This window comes from Arachis hypogaea, chromosome 13 (genome assembly GCF_003086295.3).
Source record: "Arachis hypogaea cultivar Tifrunner chromosome 13, arahy.Tifrunner.gnm2.J5K5, whole genome shotgun sequence".
Lineage (NCBI taxonomy): Eukaryota > Viridiplantae > Streptophyta > Magnoliopsida > Fabales > Fabaceae > Arachis > Arachis hypogaea.
Window position 1 is genome coordinate 131,660,331 of NC_092048.1, and position 18,241 is coordinate 131,678,571.

General features: G+C 37.2%; 1 protein-coding gene and 1 non-coding gene across 2 annotated transcripts; one reads left to right on the forward strand and one right to left on the reverse strand.

The window, feature by feature from the left end:
- Positions 1-260: 260 nt before the first annotated feature.
- LOC112738572 (small nucleolar RNA R71) lies at positions 261-368 on the reverse strand. The gene has a single exon (XR_003169526.1). It is a non-coding gene; the product is annotated as a small nucleolar RNA R71 (small nucleolar RNA).
- A 10,795-nt stretch (positions 369-11,163) lies between these two features.
- Positions 11,164-17,511, forward strand: LOC112733601 (cysteine synthase, chloroplastic/chromoplastic). The gene is made up of 10 exons (XM_025782618.2): positions 11,164-11,717; positions 11,963-12,072; positions 12,459-12,516; positions 12,632-12,895; positions 13,648-13,785; positions 14,569-14,620; positions 14,718-14,797; positions 15,789-15,848; positions 16,380-16,460; positions 17,108-17,511. Exons 1-10 carry the CDS (start codon positions 11,475-11,477, stop codon positions 17,198-17,200), a joined length of 1,179 nt encoding a protein of 392 aa, XP_025638403.1. The 5' UTR covers positions 11,164-11,474; the 3' UTR covers positions 17,201-17,511.
- Positions 17,512-18,241: the final 730 nt, after the last annotated feature.

Sequence of the window (18,241 nt, forward strand, 5' to 3'; positions counted from 1 at the left end):
CTCTGATGCAGCAGAACTGCAAGTTTCATGGACTTCCATCTGAAGATCCTTTTCAGTTCTTAACTGAATTCTTGCAGATATGTGATACTGTTAAGACTAATGGAGTAGATCCTGAAGTCTACAGGCTCATGCTTTTCCCCTTTGCTGTAAGAGACAGAGCTAGATTATGGTTGGACTCTCAACCTAAAGACAACCTGAACTCGTGGGATAAGCTGGTCACGGCTTTCTTAGCCAAGTACTTTCCTCCTCAAAAGCTGAGCAAGCTTAGAGCTGATGTTCAAATCTTCAGACAGAAAGAAGGTGAATCCCTCTATGAAGCTTGGGAAAGATACAAACAGTTGACCAAAAAGTGTCCTTCTGACATGCTTTCAGAATGGACCATCATGGATATATTCTATGATGGTCTGTCTGAGTTAGCTAAGATGTCATTGGATACTTCTGCAGGTGGATCCATTCACCTAAAGAAAATGCCTGCAGAAGCTCAAGAACTCATTGACATGGTTGCTAATAACCAGTTCATGTACACTTCTGAAAGGAATCCTGTGAGTAATGGGACGCCTATGAAGAAGGGAGTTCTTGAAGTTGATACTCTGAATGCCATATTGGCTCAGAACAAAATATTGACTCAGCAAGTCAATATGATCTCTCAGAGTCTGCATGGAATGCAAGCTGCATCCAACAGTACTCACGAGGCATCTTCTGAAGAAGAAGCCTATGATCCTGAGAACCCTGCAATAGCAGAGGTAAATTACTTAGGTGAACCTTATGGAAACACCTATAACTCAACATGGAGAAATCATCCAAATTTCTCATGGAATGATCAAAAGCCTCAACAAGGCTTTAATAATGGTGGAAGAAACAGGTTTAGCAATAGCAAGCCTTTTCCATCATCAACTCAGCAACAGACAGAGAACTCTGAACAAAATACTTCTAATTTAGCAAACTTAGTCTCTGATCTGTCCAAGGCCACTGTAAGTTTCATGAATGAAACAAGGTCTTCCATTAGAAATTTGGAAGCACAAGTGGGCCAGCTGAGTAAAAGGATCACTGAAATCCCTCCTAGTACTCTCCCAAGCAATACAGAAGAGAATCCAAAAGGAGAGTGCAAGGCCATTGACATAAGCACCATGGCCGAACCTGTGAGGAGAGGAGAGGACATGAATCCCAAGGGGGAAGACCTCCTGGGACGTCCAGTGATCAATAAGGAGCTTCCCTCTGAGGAACCAAAGGACTCTGAGGCTCATCTAGAGACCATAGAGATTCCATTGAACCTCCTTATGCCCTTCATGAGCTTTGATGAGTATTCCTCTTCTGAAGAGAATGAGGATGTTACTGAAGAGCAAACTGCCAAGTTTCTTGGTGCAATCATGAAGCTGAATGCCAAATTATTTGGCATTGATACATGGGAAGTTGAACCTCCCTTGTTCATCAATGAACTAAGTGATCTGGATCAACTGACATTGCCTCAGAAGAGACAGGATCCTGGAAAGTTCATATTACCTTGTACCATAGGCACCATGATCTTTAAAGGCTCTGTGTGACCTTGGTTCAGGGATAAACCTCATGCCCCTTTCTATAATAGAGAAACTGGGAATCTATGGGGTACAAGCTGCTAGAATCTCATTAGAGATGGCAGACAATTCAAGAAAACAGGCTTATGGACAGGTAGAGGACGTGCTAGTAAAGGTTGAGGGCCTTTACATCCCTACTGATTTCATAGTCTTGGATACTGGAAAGGAAGAGGATGAATCCATCATCCTAGGAAGACCTTTCCTGGCCACAGCAAGAGCTGTGATTGATGTTGACAGAGGTGAAATAGTCCTTCAATGGAATAAGGACTCCCTTGTGTTTAAAACTCAAGGATCTCCCTCTGCAACCATGGAGAGGAAGCAGAAAAAGCTTCTCTCAAAGCAGAGTCAACCAGAGCCCCCACAGTCAAACTCTAAGTTTGGTGTTGGGAGGCCACAACCAAACTCTAAGTTTGGTGTTAAACTCCCATATCCAAACTCTAAGTTTGGTGTTGGAGAGTTTCAACAATGCTCTGCACATCTGTGAGGCTCCATGAGAGCCCACTGTCAAGCTATTGACATTAAAAAAGCGCTTGTTGGGAGGCAACCCAATGTTTATTTTATCTAACTATATTTTTTATTAGTTATATGTCTTTGTAGGTTCATGATCATGTGGAGTCACAAAATAAATATAAAAATTGAAAACAGAATCAAAAACAGCAGAAGAAAAATCACACCCTGGAGGAGCATCTGTCTGGCGTTCAGTGCCAGAACAGAGCATGGTGCTGGCGCTGAACGCCCAAAATGGGCAGCTTCTGGGCGCTGAACGCTAGAACAGGCATGGTTCTGGTGTTCAACGCCAGAAATGGCACACAAATGGGCGCTGAACGCCCAAAATGGCCACCAACCTGGCGCTGAACGCCCAGAGTTGGGTACAAAGGCATTTTTACATGCCTAATGGGTGCAGGGATGTAAATCCTTGAACACCTCAGGATCTGTGGACCCCACAGGATCCACTCAGGATCTGTGGACCCCACAGGATCCCCACCTACCTCCACTCACTTCTTCTCACCACTCTCTTTCACACAACCCCATAAACACTCTTCCCCAAAAACCCTTCACCAATCACCTCAAACTCTCTTCCCCATCACCTCTTCACCACTCACATCCATCCACTCTTCCCCATAAACCTACCTCATAAACTCCACCTACCTTCAAAATTCAAAACCAATTTCCCACCCAAACCCACCCATATGGCCGAACCTTAACCCCCCTCCCTTCCCTATATAAAGCCCTCCATTCTTCATCAAATTCACATAACACACCCCTCTACACTCCTCTTGGCCAAAACCACATCTCCCCCTCCCTCTCCATACTTCTTCTTCTTCTTCTTCTATTCTTTTGTTTATTGCTCGAGGGCGAGCAATATTCTAAGTTTGGTGTGGTAAAAGCATAGCTTTTTTGTTTTTCCATTACCATTGATGGCATCTAAGACCGGAGAATCCTCTAGAAGAGGGAAAGGGAAAACAAAAGCTTCCACATCCGAGTCATGGGAGATGGAAAGGTTCATCTCCAAAGCCCATCAAGACCACGTCTATGATGTTGTGGCCAAAAAGAAGGTGATCCCTGAGGTCCCTTTTAAACTCAAAAGAAATGAGTATCCGGAGATCCGACATGAAATTCAAAGAAAAGGTTGGGAAGTTCTAACAAATCCCATCCAACAAGTCGGCATCCTAATGGTTCAAGAGTTCTATGATAATGCATGGATCACCAAGAACCATGATCAAAGTAAGAACCCGGATCCAAAGAACTATGTTACAATGGTTCGGGGGAAATACTTAGATTTTAGTCCGGAGAATGTGAGGTTGGCGTTTAACTTGCCCATGATGCAAGGAGATGAACGCCCCTACACTAGAAGGGTCAACTTTAATCAAAGGTTGGACCAAGTCCTTATGGACATATGTGTAGAAGGAGCTCAATGGAAGGTTGACTCCAAAGGCAAGCCGGTTCAACTAAGAAGATTGGACCTCAAGCCTGTAGCTAGAGGATGGTTGGAGTTCATTCAATGCTCAATCATTCCCACTAGCAACTGGTCTGAAATCACTATAGACCGGGCCATCATGATCCATAGCATCATGATTGGAGAAGAGGTGGAAGTTCATGAGATTATACCTCAAGAACTCTACAAGGTGGCTGACAAGTCCTCCACTATGGCAAGGTTAGCCTTTCCTCACCTCATCTGCCACCTATGCAATTCGGCTGGGATTGACATAGAGGGAGATATCCTCATTAAAGAGGACAAGCCCATCACTAAGAAAAAGATGGAGCAAGCAAGAGAGCCCAATCATGGAGCTCAAGAGGCGCAAGAAGCTCATTTCCATGAGATCCCGGAGATGCCTCAAATGCACTTTCCTCCACAAAATTATTGGGAGCAAATCAACACCTCCCTAGGAGAATGGAGTTCCAATATGGGACAACTAAGGGTGGAACATCAAGAGCACTCCATCATGCTTCATGAAATAAGAGAAGATCAAAAAGCAATGAGGGAGGAGCAACAAAGACAAGGAAGAGACATAGAAGAGCTCAAGGACATCATTGGTTCCTCAAGAAGGAAACGCCACCATCACTAAGGTGGATTCATTCCTTGTTCTTATTTCTCTGTTTTTCGTTTTCTATGTTATGTGCTTATCTATGTTTATGTCTTCATTACATGATCATTAGTAGTAGTAATTATGTCTTAAAGTTATGAATGTCCTATGAATCCATCACCTCTCTTAAATGAAAAAATGTTTTAAATCAAAAGAACAAGAAGTACATGAGTTTCGAATTTATCCTTGAACTTAGTTTAATTATATTGATGTGGTGACAATGCTTCTTGTTTTCTGAATGAATGCTTGAACAGTGCATATGTCTTTTGAAGTTGTTGTTTAAGAATGTTAAATATGTTGGCTCTTGAAAGAATGATGACTAGGAGACATGTTATTTGATAATCTGAAAAATCATAAAAATGATTCTTGAAGCAAGAAAAAGCAGCAAAGAACAAAGCTTGCAAAAAAAAAAAAAAAAAAAAAAAAATATATATATATATATATATATATATATATATATATATATATATATATATATATATAGAGAAAAAAATAGAAAGAAAAAGAAAAAGCAAGCAGAAAAAGCCAATAACCCTTAAAACCAAAAGGCAAGGGCAAATAAAAAGGATCCCAAGGCTTTGAGCATCAGTGGATAGGAGGGCCTAAAGGAATAAAATCCTGGTCTAAGCGGCTAAACCAAGCTGTCCCTAACCATGTGTTTGTGGCGTGAAGGTGTCAAGTGAAAACTTGAGACTGAGCGGTTAAAGTCAAGGTCCAAAGCAGAAAAAGAGTGTGATTAAGAACCTTGGACACCTCTAATTGGGGACTTTAGCAAAGCTGAGTCACAATCTGAAAAGGTTCACCCAATTATGTGTCTGTGGCATTTATGTATCCGGTGGTAATACTGGAAAACAAAGTGCTTAGGGCCACGGCCAAGACTCATAAAGAAGCTGTGTTCAAGAATCATCATACAGAACTAGGAGAGTCAATAACACTATTTGAAATCTGAAGTTCCTATAGATGCCAATCATTCTAAACTTCAATGGATAAAGTGAGATGCCAAAACTATTCAAGAGGAAAAAAAAAAGCTATAAGTCCCGCTCATATGATTGAAGCTCTGTTTCATTGTTAGTTTGGAATTTATAGTATATTCTCTTCTTTTTATCCTATTTGATTTTCAGTTGCTTGGGGACAAGCAACAATTTAAGTTTGGTGTTGTGATGAGCGGATAATTTATACGCTTTTTGGCATTGTTTTTAGTATGTTTTTAGTAGGATCTAGTTACTTTTAGGGATGTTTTCATTAGTTTTTATGTTAAATTCACATTTCTGGACTTTACTATGAGTTTGTGTGTTTTTCTGTGATTTCAGGTATTTTCTGGCTGAAATTGAGGGACTTGAGCAGAAATCAGATTCAGAGGTTGAAGAAGGACTGCTGATGCTGTTGGATTCTGACCTCCCTGCACTCAAAGTGGATTTTCTGGAGCTACAAAACTTGAAATGGCGCGCTTCCAATTGCGTTGGAAAGTAGACATCCAGGGCTTTCCATAAATATATAATAGTTCATACTTTGGCCAAGAATAGACGACGTAAACTAGCGTTCAACGCCAGCTCTCTGCCCAAATCTGGCGTCCAGCGCCAGAAAAGGAGCCAAAACCAGAGTTGAACGCCCAAACTGGCACAAAAGCTGGCGTTCAACTCCAAGAAGAATCTCTACACGTGCAACACTCAGGCTCAGCCCAAACACACACCAAGTGGGCCCAGGAAGTGGATTTATACATCAATTACTTACTCATGTAAACCCTAGTAGCTAGTTTATTATAAATAGGACCTCTTACTATTGTATTAGACATCTTTGGATTACCTTATGATCCTTTGATCACGTTTTGGGGGCTGGCCATCTCGGCCATGCCTGGACCTTCACTTATGTATTTTCAACGGTAGAGTTTCTACACTCCATAGATTAAGGTGTGGAGCTCTGCTGTTCCTCAAAGATTAATGCAAAGTACTTCTGTTTTCTATTCAATTCATCTTATTTCGCTTCTAAGATATCCATTCGCACCCAAGAACGTGATGAAGGTGATGATTATGTGTGACGCTCATCATCCTTCTCCCTTATGAACGCGTGCCTGACAAACACTTCTGTTCTACATGAAATAAGCTAGGATGAATATCTCTTAGATCTCTTAACCAGAATCTTCGTGGCGTAAGCTAGAATGATGGCGGCATTCAAGAGAATCCGGAAGGTCTAAACCTTGTCTGTGGTATTCCGAGTAGGATTCGATGAATGAATGACTGTGACGAGCTCCTAACTCGCGATTGCAGGGCGTTAGTGACAGACGCAAAAGAAGGGTGAATCCTATTCCAGCATGATCGAGAACCGACAGATGAATAGCCGTGCCGTGACAGGGTGCGTGAGCATATTATTCACTGAGAGGATAAGATGAAGCCATTGGCAAGGGTGATGCCTCCAGACGATTAGCCGTGCCGTGACAGGGCATTGGATCATTTTCCCGAGAGATGACCGAAAGTAGCCATTGACAGTGGTGATGTATCACATAAAGCCAGCCATGGAAAGGAGTGAGACTGATTGGATGAAGATAGCAGGAAAGCAGAGGTTCAGAGGAATGAAAAGTATCTCCATTCGCTTATCTGAAATTCCTACCAATGATTTACATAAGTATCTCTATTCCTATTCTATTATTTATTATTCGAAAACTCCATAATTATTTTATATCCGCCTGACTGAGATTTGCAAGGTGACCATAGCTTGCTTCATACCAACAATCTCCGTGGGATTCGACCCTTACTCACGTAAGGTATTACTTGGACGACCCAGTGCACTTGCTGGTTAGTTGTATCGAAGTTGTGACAAATTATGAATGCGTAATCACGATTACGCGTACCAAGTTGCTCACGTGCTAGGAATAGTTTGAGCCTGGACATCACAATTTCGTGCACCACAGTGTCCAACCACTGATGAGGAGAAACAAGCAATGAATGAAATTCCTTATGCCTCAGCTGTTGGAAACTTGATGTATGCTATGGTGTGTACTAGACCAGACATTGCTCATGCGGTTAGTACTGTGAGTCGTTTTCTCTCTAATCCAGGAAAAGAACACTGGAGTGCTGTTAAATGGATTATGAGATATCTCAAAGGTACAACTAACTTGAGTTTGAGTTTTGGTGGTGAGAAACCTTTGCTAGTTGGCTTTACTGATGCAGACATGTCAGGAGATATTGATTCTCGAAAGTCTACTTCAGGTTATTTGGTCAAGTTTGCAGGGGGAGCTAATTCATGGCAGTCAAGGTTACAGAAGTGTGTTGCACTTTCTACCACAGAGGCAGAGTTTATTGCAGCAACTGAAGCATGTAAAGAGTTGTTGTGGATGAAGAAGTTTCTTATAGCACTTGGTTTCAAATAAGACCGTTATGTGTTGTTGTGTGATAGTCAAAGTGCTATTCATCTTGCCAAGAATTCTACTTTTCATGCAAGATCTAAACATATTGATGTTAGGTATCACTAGATACGGGATGTGTTAGATTCCAAGTTGTTAGAACTTGAAAAAGTTCACACTGATGACAATGGGGCTGATATGATGACAAAAGCATTGTCAAGAGATAAGTTTGAAACATGTTGTTTGATCGCCGGAATGGCGAGGGCCTCCACCTAGTCGAGAAGGGGGAGATTTGTTGGGTTTTTTGTCTCTCCTTTGTAAGGACCAAGCCCAACATTTTGAGGGTGTTTCTTTGCACCCATTGTGCCATAATCCTAATCAGATTTTGGGGTCAATTTGAGAGAAAGAGAGTAGCCACCAAAGAGAGAAAGAAGAGAGAAAACATAATTTCTGTTTTTATCCAAAGCAGTAAACTTCAAATGGCAGTTTCTCATTAGTTCACCGTTGGATCGATTTGAAACTTAAACTGCGTGTTTCTCTCATTTTGTTCTTCATTCCGGACGGTGGAGATGTTGATTGGAAGTATTTAGTGAGAAAAATTGGTTTTGCAAGAGAGAAATTAGGTTTCTCATTTCTGCACAGAGTAGAAATCTTTGAATGGCAGTTTCTAATTTTTTCACCGTTAGATTGATGTGAAATTTAAACTATAGATTCTTCACATCTTGTTCTTCATTTTGAGTGGTGGAGATTTTAATTGGAGATTTGCAGAAGGAGAAATTGGCTTCGACAATAGCTCTATTTTTTGGATACTTTTCATCTTCTTGCTTTTCATTTGTGAGCTTTGGTGCTTTGATATTTTGGCTGGTTATATGCATGTTTTTGTGCTTTGTTTGAGACTCTCTTGTACCCCATTTGATTATAGTGGAGCTATTTTATTGCTCTGGATGACCCATGGTTTTTATCTCTCACATTGAAGGGGTTTTCCACGTTAAAATCTCGGTGTGTTCTTGTTAGTGCTTTACTTTCTATATTTGGTTGTTATAGTTGCTACTATATTGTGTTGTGAGTGCTTTCATATTATTCTTGTATTAGATATTTGTGTTGTTTCTGCTGCTAGGTTCTTTCACTTCTTCCCCTTTCTCTTCCTCGTCATCCTCAAATTTATCAACATAAACGATGGTGATAGAAAGATAAGAAGAACAAAGGTAGCAGAAAATAAAAATAATGGTTAGAAAAGAACCAGAAGCCTTCAAAGGAGTAGAACTGCAGAAGAGTACTCTAACCTCATTAGTGACAATCTGACAATGAAGTTGAGTGTAATAGTAAATTCAGAATTTATATTTTTTTTAATGCTTGCCAATTATAAGAACTACTCGATTAATTTAATTATATATTTTATGGACCAATTTAAATTTGATTTTTTTCATTAACTTGATAATTGTATAATTTTTTTAGATGATTTTTATTATTAACCCTAATTTCACAATTATATATGTGGCTCATATTGACTCGGTGGTTGACTACTGCAAAACGTAAGATGTAAGTTTTTTTTTTTTAAACAAAGAGCTCAACACAGTACAGTGGAGCATTCAAACAGAAACAAAACAAGCAAACAAATTATAATAAACGTAATAACATTAAAAGAAGCTCCCTTGTCATCTCCGGCATTGTCATCAACAACTAAAGGGGTCCACACCACTCTATTCGTTGTGGCTCAACACAGTCATGTCGGTGATTTCTTCAACACCTTTGCTTTTATTCTGGAATATCCTTCTATTCCTCTCTAGCCATATGTTCCAAACCACCGCACAGAAACATCTGAATCGTTGCTCTCTCTTCTCCCTCCTCCTTGGCCCCTCCGTCCAACACAGAAAATGTTCCCTCATTGTCCCTGAAATAGACCATTGTTGGCCAACCATCGATAACCAAGCACTCCACACCTGCTAAGCAAACTCGCAGCATAGAAACAAATGGTGCACATGTTCCGCATATTTATTACATAGAACACAGACGTTATCTTCCTGGTTAAGGATCCCTAGCCGGCTTAGCCGTTCTTTTGTATTCACCCTACCTATCAGCACAAACCAAGCAAATAGCTATACTCTCGGTGGAACCAACCCTTTTCAGATGGTCTTTGTGAAATTGTAGCTTGTCACCTCCTCCGGGAGTGTCGTCTCCTGCAAAAACTGAACAAATGAGTTAGTTGAATAAACTCCTTGTCTATCATATTTTTATACTATCCTATCCTCTCTGTTAACTACTAGTTGCACAGGTCTCAATACTTTATGTAATTGACCCAATAGTTCCAACTCCCATTGAAAGAACTCTCTCCTTCATTGAAAGTTCTAAATCCGGTCAAACACATCCCAAAACCTACAATCTCCTATAACAAACTCACATTGGTTTAAAACACAGAAAAACCTCAAAAATTATAGTTAAAAGAGCGGTTTCCCACGCAAGATGTAAGTTGTAAGTAATGTTTCGTAAGTTTTTAGTAGTTTTGAAAATTATAGTTAGACTCGTGCAAGACTCAAACATCATGGGAAGTAGGAACCAATGGAGCAGAAAGTGTGAAGAGGCCCACAACCCAAAAGTCACCACCAATGTGAAACAAGATGAGCCATTGGCACTCTATTGCTTCCACAAAAGGCTTTTCAGAAACCCAAAGGTCGGAAAACAACTAAATTAGAAATATATTTTGATAAAAATTTCAAATAATATTACATTTTCAAGTCTTCTTATAAATCAACTTAAATAATAAACTTACAATAATGTTAATCATAATTAATTATTATTATTATATTAAATTAATTTAATTAATAAAAAAATTTAGATATATAACTTTATTTAAAAAATTCTACAGCGAACGCCGCGCTGCAAATTAGGAGAAGACAGAACTTCGTATCGCACTACAAGAAGGCCTGCGTTAGTTGCTATGTTTTACACTTTTACCACAAAGTACATTTGATTATGAGCAAGTGTGATGTATATATATATTTTTGAGAAAATGATGCTTCGTAAACTTTTTGTATATTTATAAATATTTTCACAAAATGTTTATTTTGAAAAAGTCAATAGGTCCCTTTCTTTTTTTATAAGTCAATGTCTTATTAGCCATTACCACGCTAGTCACGATAATATCATTTTGTTAGTTCCATTTTATGTGGCAACAAGGAGCACAATCAATCAATTATTCATTGAACTTGGACATTTTATTGATAAATTATTAGTGACCTAAATTGCTTCAAGATATTATAAATTTTTGAAAAAAATATTTAGATAATTATTTTAAAAGCTTACAAAAAAATTAGACTAAATTTGTTCTCTTTTTATTTAAAAAATATTTTAATTTTTGATAAAAAAATTACAAAAATATTCTCTTTATATAAAATTATCTAATTTTAAATATTAAAAAATTTATTATTTAAATGTATTAAATTTTATTTTTATTATATATTTTAAATGATAAAAATTTAAATGAGAACAATGTGTACAATGAAGGTTTAAAAAGTATTAGAGATATGATTATTAGTGTTACATTATCCTGTCAGGTTACGCTTTTGGGATGAGTCATGGTATTAGAGTTCTAAATCCGGAAGGTCAAGAGTTTGAATCTTGGTGAATCCAAAATTAGCTTTTTATAACATGAGATGATTATTATCCTGGTATCCAGATGGTTATCCCTACACATTGTATACTTAGGCCATTGACTCTACTACTCAATTTAAATACAGTTAACTTTACCTGAAATTTAATGGTGAAATTATATATAAATACTTTTTACGTGGTGTTTTGATAATTTTCATGATCTGAAAATAAGATTATTACAGTGAGTGAGTGTGAGTTGGAGTTGGAAAAATCCAATGAGGTCCCAGCGCAACTGATTCGATTTCCACCAACAAATATCTTTATCATCATCATCATCATCATCGTAATTTCTTATTCCACTACTTCTGCTTCTCCTCTTCCTCATCATCATCAATGGCTTCTTCTGCTTCCCTATTCAACTCGTTGACTTGCCCTTCCCGTTCTCCTCTTCGCTACTCTCTTACCCGCACCGCCGCCACCCCCACTTTCCTCAGACCGGCTTCCTCACCCTTCTTCTCCACATCCACAAGCCTCTCTTCTTCTTCTTCTTCTTCTTCTTCCGTTATCTGCAAAGCTGTCTCTGTTAAGCCCCAAACCGGGATCGAAGGTCTCAACATTGCCGAAGATGTTACCCAGGTTATTGCTCTTGTTTTTATATTTTATTTTCTTTCGATGGTCAATTGGAATATCTAGAAGATTTGATCCGTTTTATTTGGTGTACTCTCTCAATTTGGCGTATTTTGATAATCTAAATGTGTCCGTGGATAAGTTCTTGTTGCAAATTTTGACTCCTTTATGATTCACCTTGTTTATTCTTTATGCGTGAGAAATAAGCATTCTATAGCATCTTGATATATATATATTTTTTTGAAATGCCACAGCTTATAGGAAAAACCCCAATGGTTTACCTGAACAATATAGTGAAAGGATGCGTGGCCAATGTTGCTGCCAAGCTTGAGATTATGGAGCCATGCTGTAGTGTCAAAGACAGGTGAGAACTGAGAACCTGAATCATTGCTTGTGAGGTCTAAATATCATATGCTTGCATGTTTTACTTGTTTTCCATTTTCATGAAAATATCTGGTGAAGGATGTGACTCTGATGAAAATGATTGTTGTGATTTTTCCAGTTATCTCTTTGTCAGATTATATTGTTTCAATCTTCTTTTTTAACATAGATGAAAATTATTACATAATAAGATGAAGGTGACAATAATGCCAATTAACTGTTAGCTCTATAAGAAACTACGAAAATAATGAGGTTGATGTTAATATTTCTGTAAGACTGCATTCTGTATATGACCTTATGAGCTATGCTTATTTGAAATTGAATCTTTAACCATTTTTTTTAAAACACTTTGTATTTTTATTCTTGCAGGATAGGGTATAGCATGATACTTGATGCTGAGCAGAAAGGAGCTATAACACCTGGGAAGGTAAATCTATTATAGAAATGATTTGTGTTCTTTCCTTGCAGATTAGCCATAAAAGCTATTGCTTCAAACACACTATTTGTTGTTCTCAGTTAACTTGTTTCTTGTGTGCTTTCAGAGTGTTTTAGTCGAACCTACTAGTGGAAACACAGGAATTGGTCTTGCCTTTATAGCGGCTTCAAAAGGATATAAACTCATTCTGACAATGCCTGCATCAATGAGTTTAGAAAGACGAGTTCTTCTGAAAGCTTTTGGGGCTGAGCTTGTTTTAACTGAGGCAGCAAAGGGCATGAATGGAGCAGTTCAGAAAGCTGAAGAAATTTTGAAAACTACACCTAATGCATACATGCTTCAACAATTCGATAATCCGTCTAATCCTAAGGTAAACAGTAACAGTCCATTTTATGGTAAAATATATTAATCCAATTTTTAGGCCGTGTGTTGTACTGAGCATTTTATCAAAAACCATGCTTCAAGCAGCAGTCCAAACTATAGGTTAGAAGAAATACAAAAGCAAGTCAAGTCAAAAGGTTAGGGATAAACATTCTTTGCTGTTCGTTTTCTGAACATATCCCCCTTAATTGATTACAAGTAAATGCTCATGGGTCTGAGGGCATAACCAAGATTCCCCACATAATTCAAAGAGCTTACTTAAAACTCTAAAGTCCTTATCTAACAGCTGGATTATGAAGCTTTAACTATTAACTGTGTAGCTGTTTTTGAAGGTTGGTATCCCATTACACAAAACTATCTTGAATGAAGTTTTGATTAGTTTATGCAGCTACAACACAGGATTAGGGTTAATCCTATTGAGAACTGCTTTCCAAATAAATGAACTACCTTTGAACCCTAGCTAGTGGCAATGAGGACTTAATCGAACCAGTCCTTGGGTTACTCTCTCCCTGGGAATCATGACCTTAAACTTAGTTTGTTAGGTGTTAGCCTCTAAATTGATATTTTTTAATGGAAAAGGGGGTAATTGTTCAAATTGTAGTTTGTAAGCTGATATTTGCTTACCCCTGTTGTGTGTAGTTGAATGGAAGATGTTGTACGACATGTCATAAATTGAATTCTGTCTCTACCATAGTGAGCTGTGGTATGATCTGATATATGAAGTTGGATTCAACTATGCAGATACATTATGAGACAACTGGCCCTGAGATATGGGAAGATACAAGAGGCAAAGTTGATATTTTTGTTGCAGGAATTGGAACTGGTGGAACCATTTCCGGTGTTGGTCAATTCCTAAAACAGAAAAATCCAAACGTAAAGGTAACCATCTCAATTGGCATTATCAAATTGATGGTATCTCTCAGTTTTTTTAACTTCAATAAACAAAATGACTAACATTAATTGTCCCTAAATTTAAAAATACTTGATGTACATGGTTTGATACGGAAATAAAAGATAAATAAGAAGACAAGAATTCAAACTGAATAAAAAGATTACATTGGAATTGAAATAACAATAAAAAGGATAGATTGAAATTGAATACAAAGAGAATCACTCTACTTTATACCCAATTTCTTGACGCAACAAGAAAGGGACTCCTCAACCTAACTTGTCAACGCCATAGTTTGGAAATTGAATCGAAGGGACTCCTCAACCTTCTACCCAATTCCCCGATGTAACAAGAGAGGGACTCCTCAACCTCAATTGTCCACACCATGGTTTCATCACGAAACCAAAAAGGGGTTTTGAAAACCTCTAAATCATTCTATCCTACAACTACAATAGCTAAGGAGGTATTTATAACCTCTTATTAGGTTAAAACAAAGAAAACCCTAAAGCCCATAAACATAAGGCCCAATCTAGTAATTAAATAAACAAAATCAAAATACATTAAATAAAATATTCTAAAAATGTAAACTAAAATATCTTCTAAATAACTCTTGAACTCTTCATATCATGAACATTTGAAGCACGTATCATGGTTCTTTTTACTCAATCAATGAACTAGTCATGTCTTGTTATCCCTTGGAGTAATAATTTGAGTTTGAGGGAAGCTCTCTAATAAGTTGGGTTCCATTTAGCATTTTCTTCGTTATGTATCAGGTTATTGGTGTAGAGCCTACGGAAAGCAATATACTTTCTGGTGGAAAGCCTGGTAAGAAAGCAGAACAAGTTCTACATACTGAGTCCAATACGCTAGTCTTTAAGTAATCCCTTAATTGTATGTTGTTTCTCTTTCCTCTTAACCACAGGACCTCACAAGATTCAGGGTATTGGGGCTGGTTTTGTGCCCAGGAATTTGAACCAAGATATACTTGATGAAGTTATAGAGGTCTGTTGTTTTGTTTTCCCATCTTCTTTCTCCTCTCTTCCTTTTTTTGTATAAAAAAAATAATAAACATAAAAACTTTTTGGAGTTATAATTCAATATGTCCTGTTTAGTACTCTCCATAACTCGGTTTATAAAAATAAAATAAATTAATTAATTCTTTTATCAAGACATGGCAGTTGCATGACTTTGTAATGAGTCATTATGCTTCATTCTTTTAGTACAGGGTTCTTTCTTTGGTACGGAATTCCCTTCTGCCTACATCCATATCTAATTACCGTGTCCTTGTTGGGTTGATCATTTGCTATCAAATTGGGTGGATGTTATATTCTGTTTAGAACTGGATCAGTAAATTCGGGAACATACTAGGGTATTGATGGAATGATTGAACAGTGTTTCTAAAAATCCTAGAATCATGTATTAAAAGTTTGAAACACAGGAAGTTTGAAGGCTCTTCTCTCTCTTCTCCAAATCTTGTTGAATATGTAACTGACTGATGAATCCCCTGCTCTCCACATTTATATTCAACTAAGCATTATATCATATCCTTCCTGTCATTTTTTAATTTAGATGATGTTTAGCAACTTTCGGCTTTGATGGGGAATGAAAATGTCACTTCTGTATCTCACATACAGCATTTAATGCTCTGATTTGCCAATTGTTTTTGTGGCAATATTTTCATAGTTGATATTTATATTCAGCTTCAGATTCAGTTTTATCGTTGGTTACTCTTTAATAACTTTTGTCATGTCTAACGACATGGGGAAACCATATTGACCAGTAGTAAACCTTTCTTCATACGCTGGTTTATTGTTCCTAGTTCTTGCCATTGCTACTATTTTTCTCAATTCAATGCACATCTGAAGCTTTTTTGGGTGGTTTAGTTTATATGTATGTGGCATAGGAACAACCTAACAGGATAAATAGTGAATAATTGAACATCCATTTTTCTTTCTGTTCTATAATTGATTCCTATCCCATGTGAATACGGCAGGTATCGAGTGATGAAGCTGTTGAAACTGCAAAGCAATTAGCACTCCAAGAAGGCTTACTGGTTAGTGCCATGTGTCATCTTTTAACTGTTTCTGTCATTTTAGTTGCATGATTATTTTTAATTGTTCATGCAATATCCCATGCCTTTTGCATAATAGGGTATAATGACTTCTTTTGATCCATATAGCTGATCCCACCTAGTGGGAAAAGGCTTTTTCAGTTTTTTGTTAGTGTTGTTGTACATGCAATGCCGACCCCACCTAGTGGGACAAGACTTTGTTGTTGTTGTTGTTGTACATGCAATATCCCATGTACTGACGCAGTTACACAACTCATGCCAAAGTAGCTTGAAAATTGAAACGATCTAGCACAAGATAATGGAATTTGACATGGTTACTGTGTTAATTTAGTTGTATCATGTGCATGAAGAGTCCTATTATGTGGACATAAAATTTAATCTTCTTTGGAGTGCTTGTCAAAGCTAACTCTTTAAATCTTACAACACCCCAGTAATTTTCTGGCCCAAAATGAAGAGCAAGATCTGTTGATGTTATACTTTAAAACTTTCATGCTCACTTCAATTGGAATGCAGGTGGGAATTTCTTCTGGAGCAGCTGCAGCAGCTGCAATAAGGGTTGGAAAGAGACCTGAGAATGCAGGGAAGCTTATTGCGGTAAGTGCATTCCCTCAAATAATAATAAAAAGCAACAGATGGATATGTTACAAGGAATTTAATCCGCCTCAAATAGGACGTATGTTTACTGAATTTACAAACATCATACAGATTTATATACGTATGATTCCTTTATTGGAACGTAGGGTTAAGTGTCCATCTGCTTGTACGGTAGCATAATTTTTTTTTTTTTCGCATGGGAGAATATGCTTTTGTCCTGCTATTTTGGGTGACCAAGTTTCTTTTATATTGCGTTGTGTCTCCACAACTTGGCAAGCTGCAATTTTTTAGTCTTTAATTTGGGTAGAACCTTTCTACATCATGTTTTTGTGATGTTTGTCTCTTTCTCACCTTTTTTCTTTTGGTTCATATTACAAATTTACAACTCCTCACCCACACTACACACTTACACACTTACACACAATCCTATAAGGGGTTCACATCCATTTTATCTCTTTCTCACTTTGTTGCAAACCTTTTACATTGCCGGTCCCAAGCTCGAAGAGAAGGATTGTGTTGGTCTTTTAGGAATCAATATAGAATTTTGTTGAATTTTTATCTAGGGACAAGACTTTATTATTGTTGTTGCTGTGATCTCATTCCCACTTTAAGCTAATTACATTTCACACACTGTTTATTTATTGCAGGTTGTATTCCCAAGCTTCGGTGAAAGATATTTGTCTACTGTTCTCTTCCAATCAATTCGAGAAGAAGTTGAGAAAATGCAACCAGAGCCCTGAAAAGAACAACTTTGCTCTTGTTATGGCTTAACTTTCATCATCATCCACCTTCTTGTAAAACATGGCAACACATGTCAACGTGTAGCTCTTTTTTTTTCCCTCAATTTTTTACTTTTAAGAATTTAGAGAATTCTGCACGCCATTTTCTTACTATTTTAAATTTTAAATTTTAATTTTAGGGATAAACTTTCCAGATGTGTATTACTATTCACTATCATTACTCTTCTAGTCTTCTTCATGTATTTGTATTGACTGCAAATAAGTCTCTCGATCGTGTTCCTTGTTTTAAATAAAATAATCGATCAAACAAACCTGTTCTCCTTGCCCTTGTCAAATCATATCGCAAGTGAAATCATTTAGTGGCCCACAAGTTCTATGGTCAATGATCTTTGAACTTAAATGTGACAATATTGCTAATAAGTCATCTGTGCTTGAACACTTGAACCCGTTGCAATAATATAATACACTGGGCCCAAGAATGATTTAGTTTGAAAGATTCTGACTCTAGTTTTCTCTTTAATGTAGTTTTATTAGTGCAAAACTATTCTTTTGAAATTCTGAAAGCTATACTTAACATGCTGTTTATATCGATAACAAAAAAAGTACCCAACAGGCCAACTGGGGTTCGCATATAAAATTTTTTTTTCCGCAAATGTCAGTGGGCAGTGGCCCTTCTTTTGTATTTTATATAAATTTATTACGTCGTTATTTTTATTAAAGGATTAGAATGTGGCTTCCATCAGTTCCATAGTTATTGTGACTACTAGTATTTTTTATTTTTATTTTAATAATATATATATAACTGAAGATAACGATTAATAAGACTTATTCTTTATAAGATAATTGAATATATTAATATATCAAAATATTTAAACACAAATATCTCAAAACTAATATCAAATATTATAGAAATAAATTATTGTATTTAAAATCTACAAATACTAGTATTGATATAATTTTAAATTACTTTATTGAGGAGTTAAGATGTTGATGTTGGATATCTTTAAGTATTAAAAAATTTGGTCTTGATGTAATAATAAT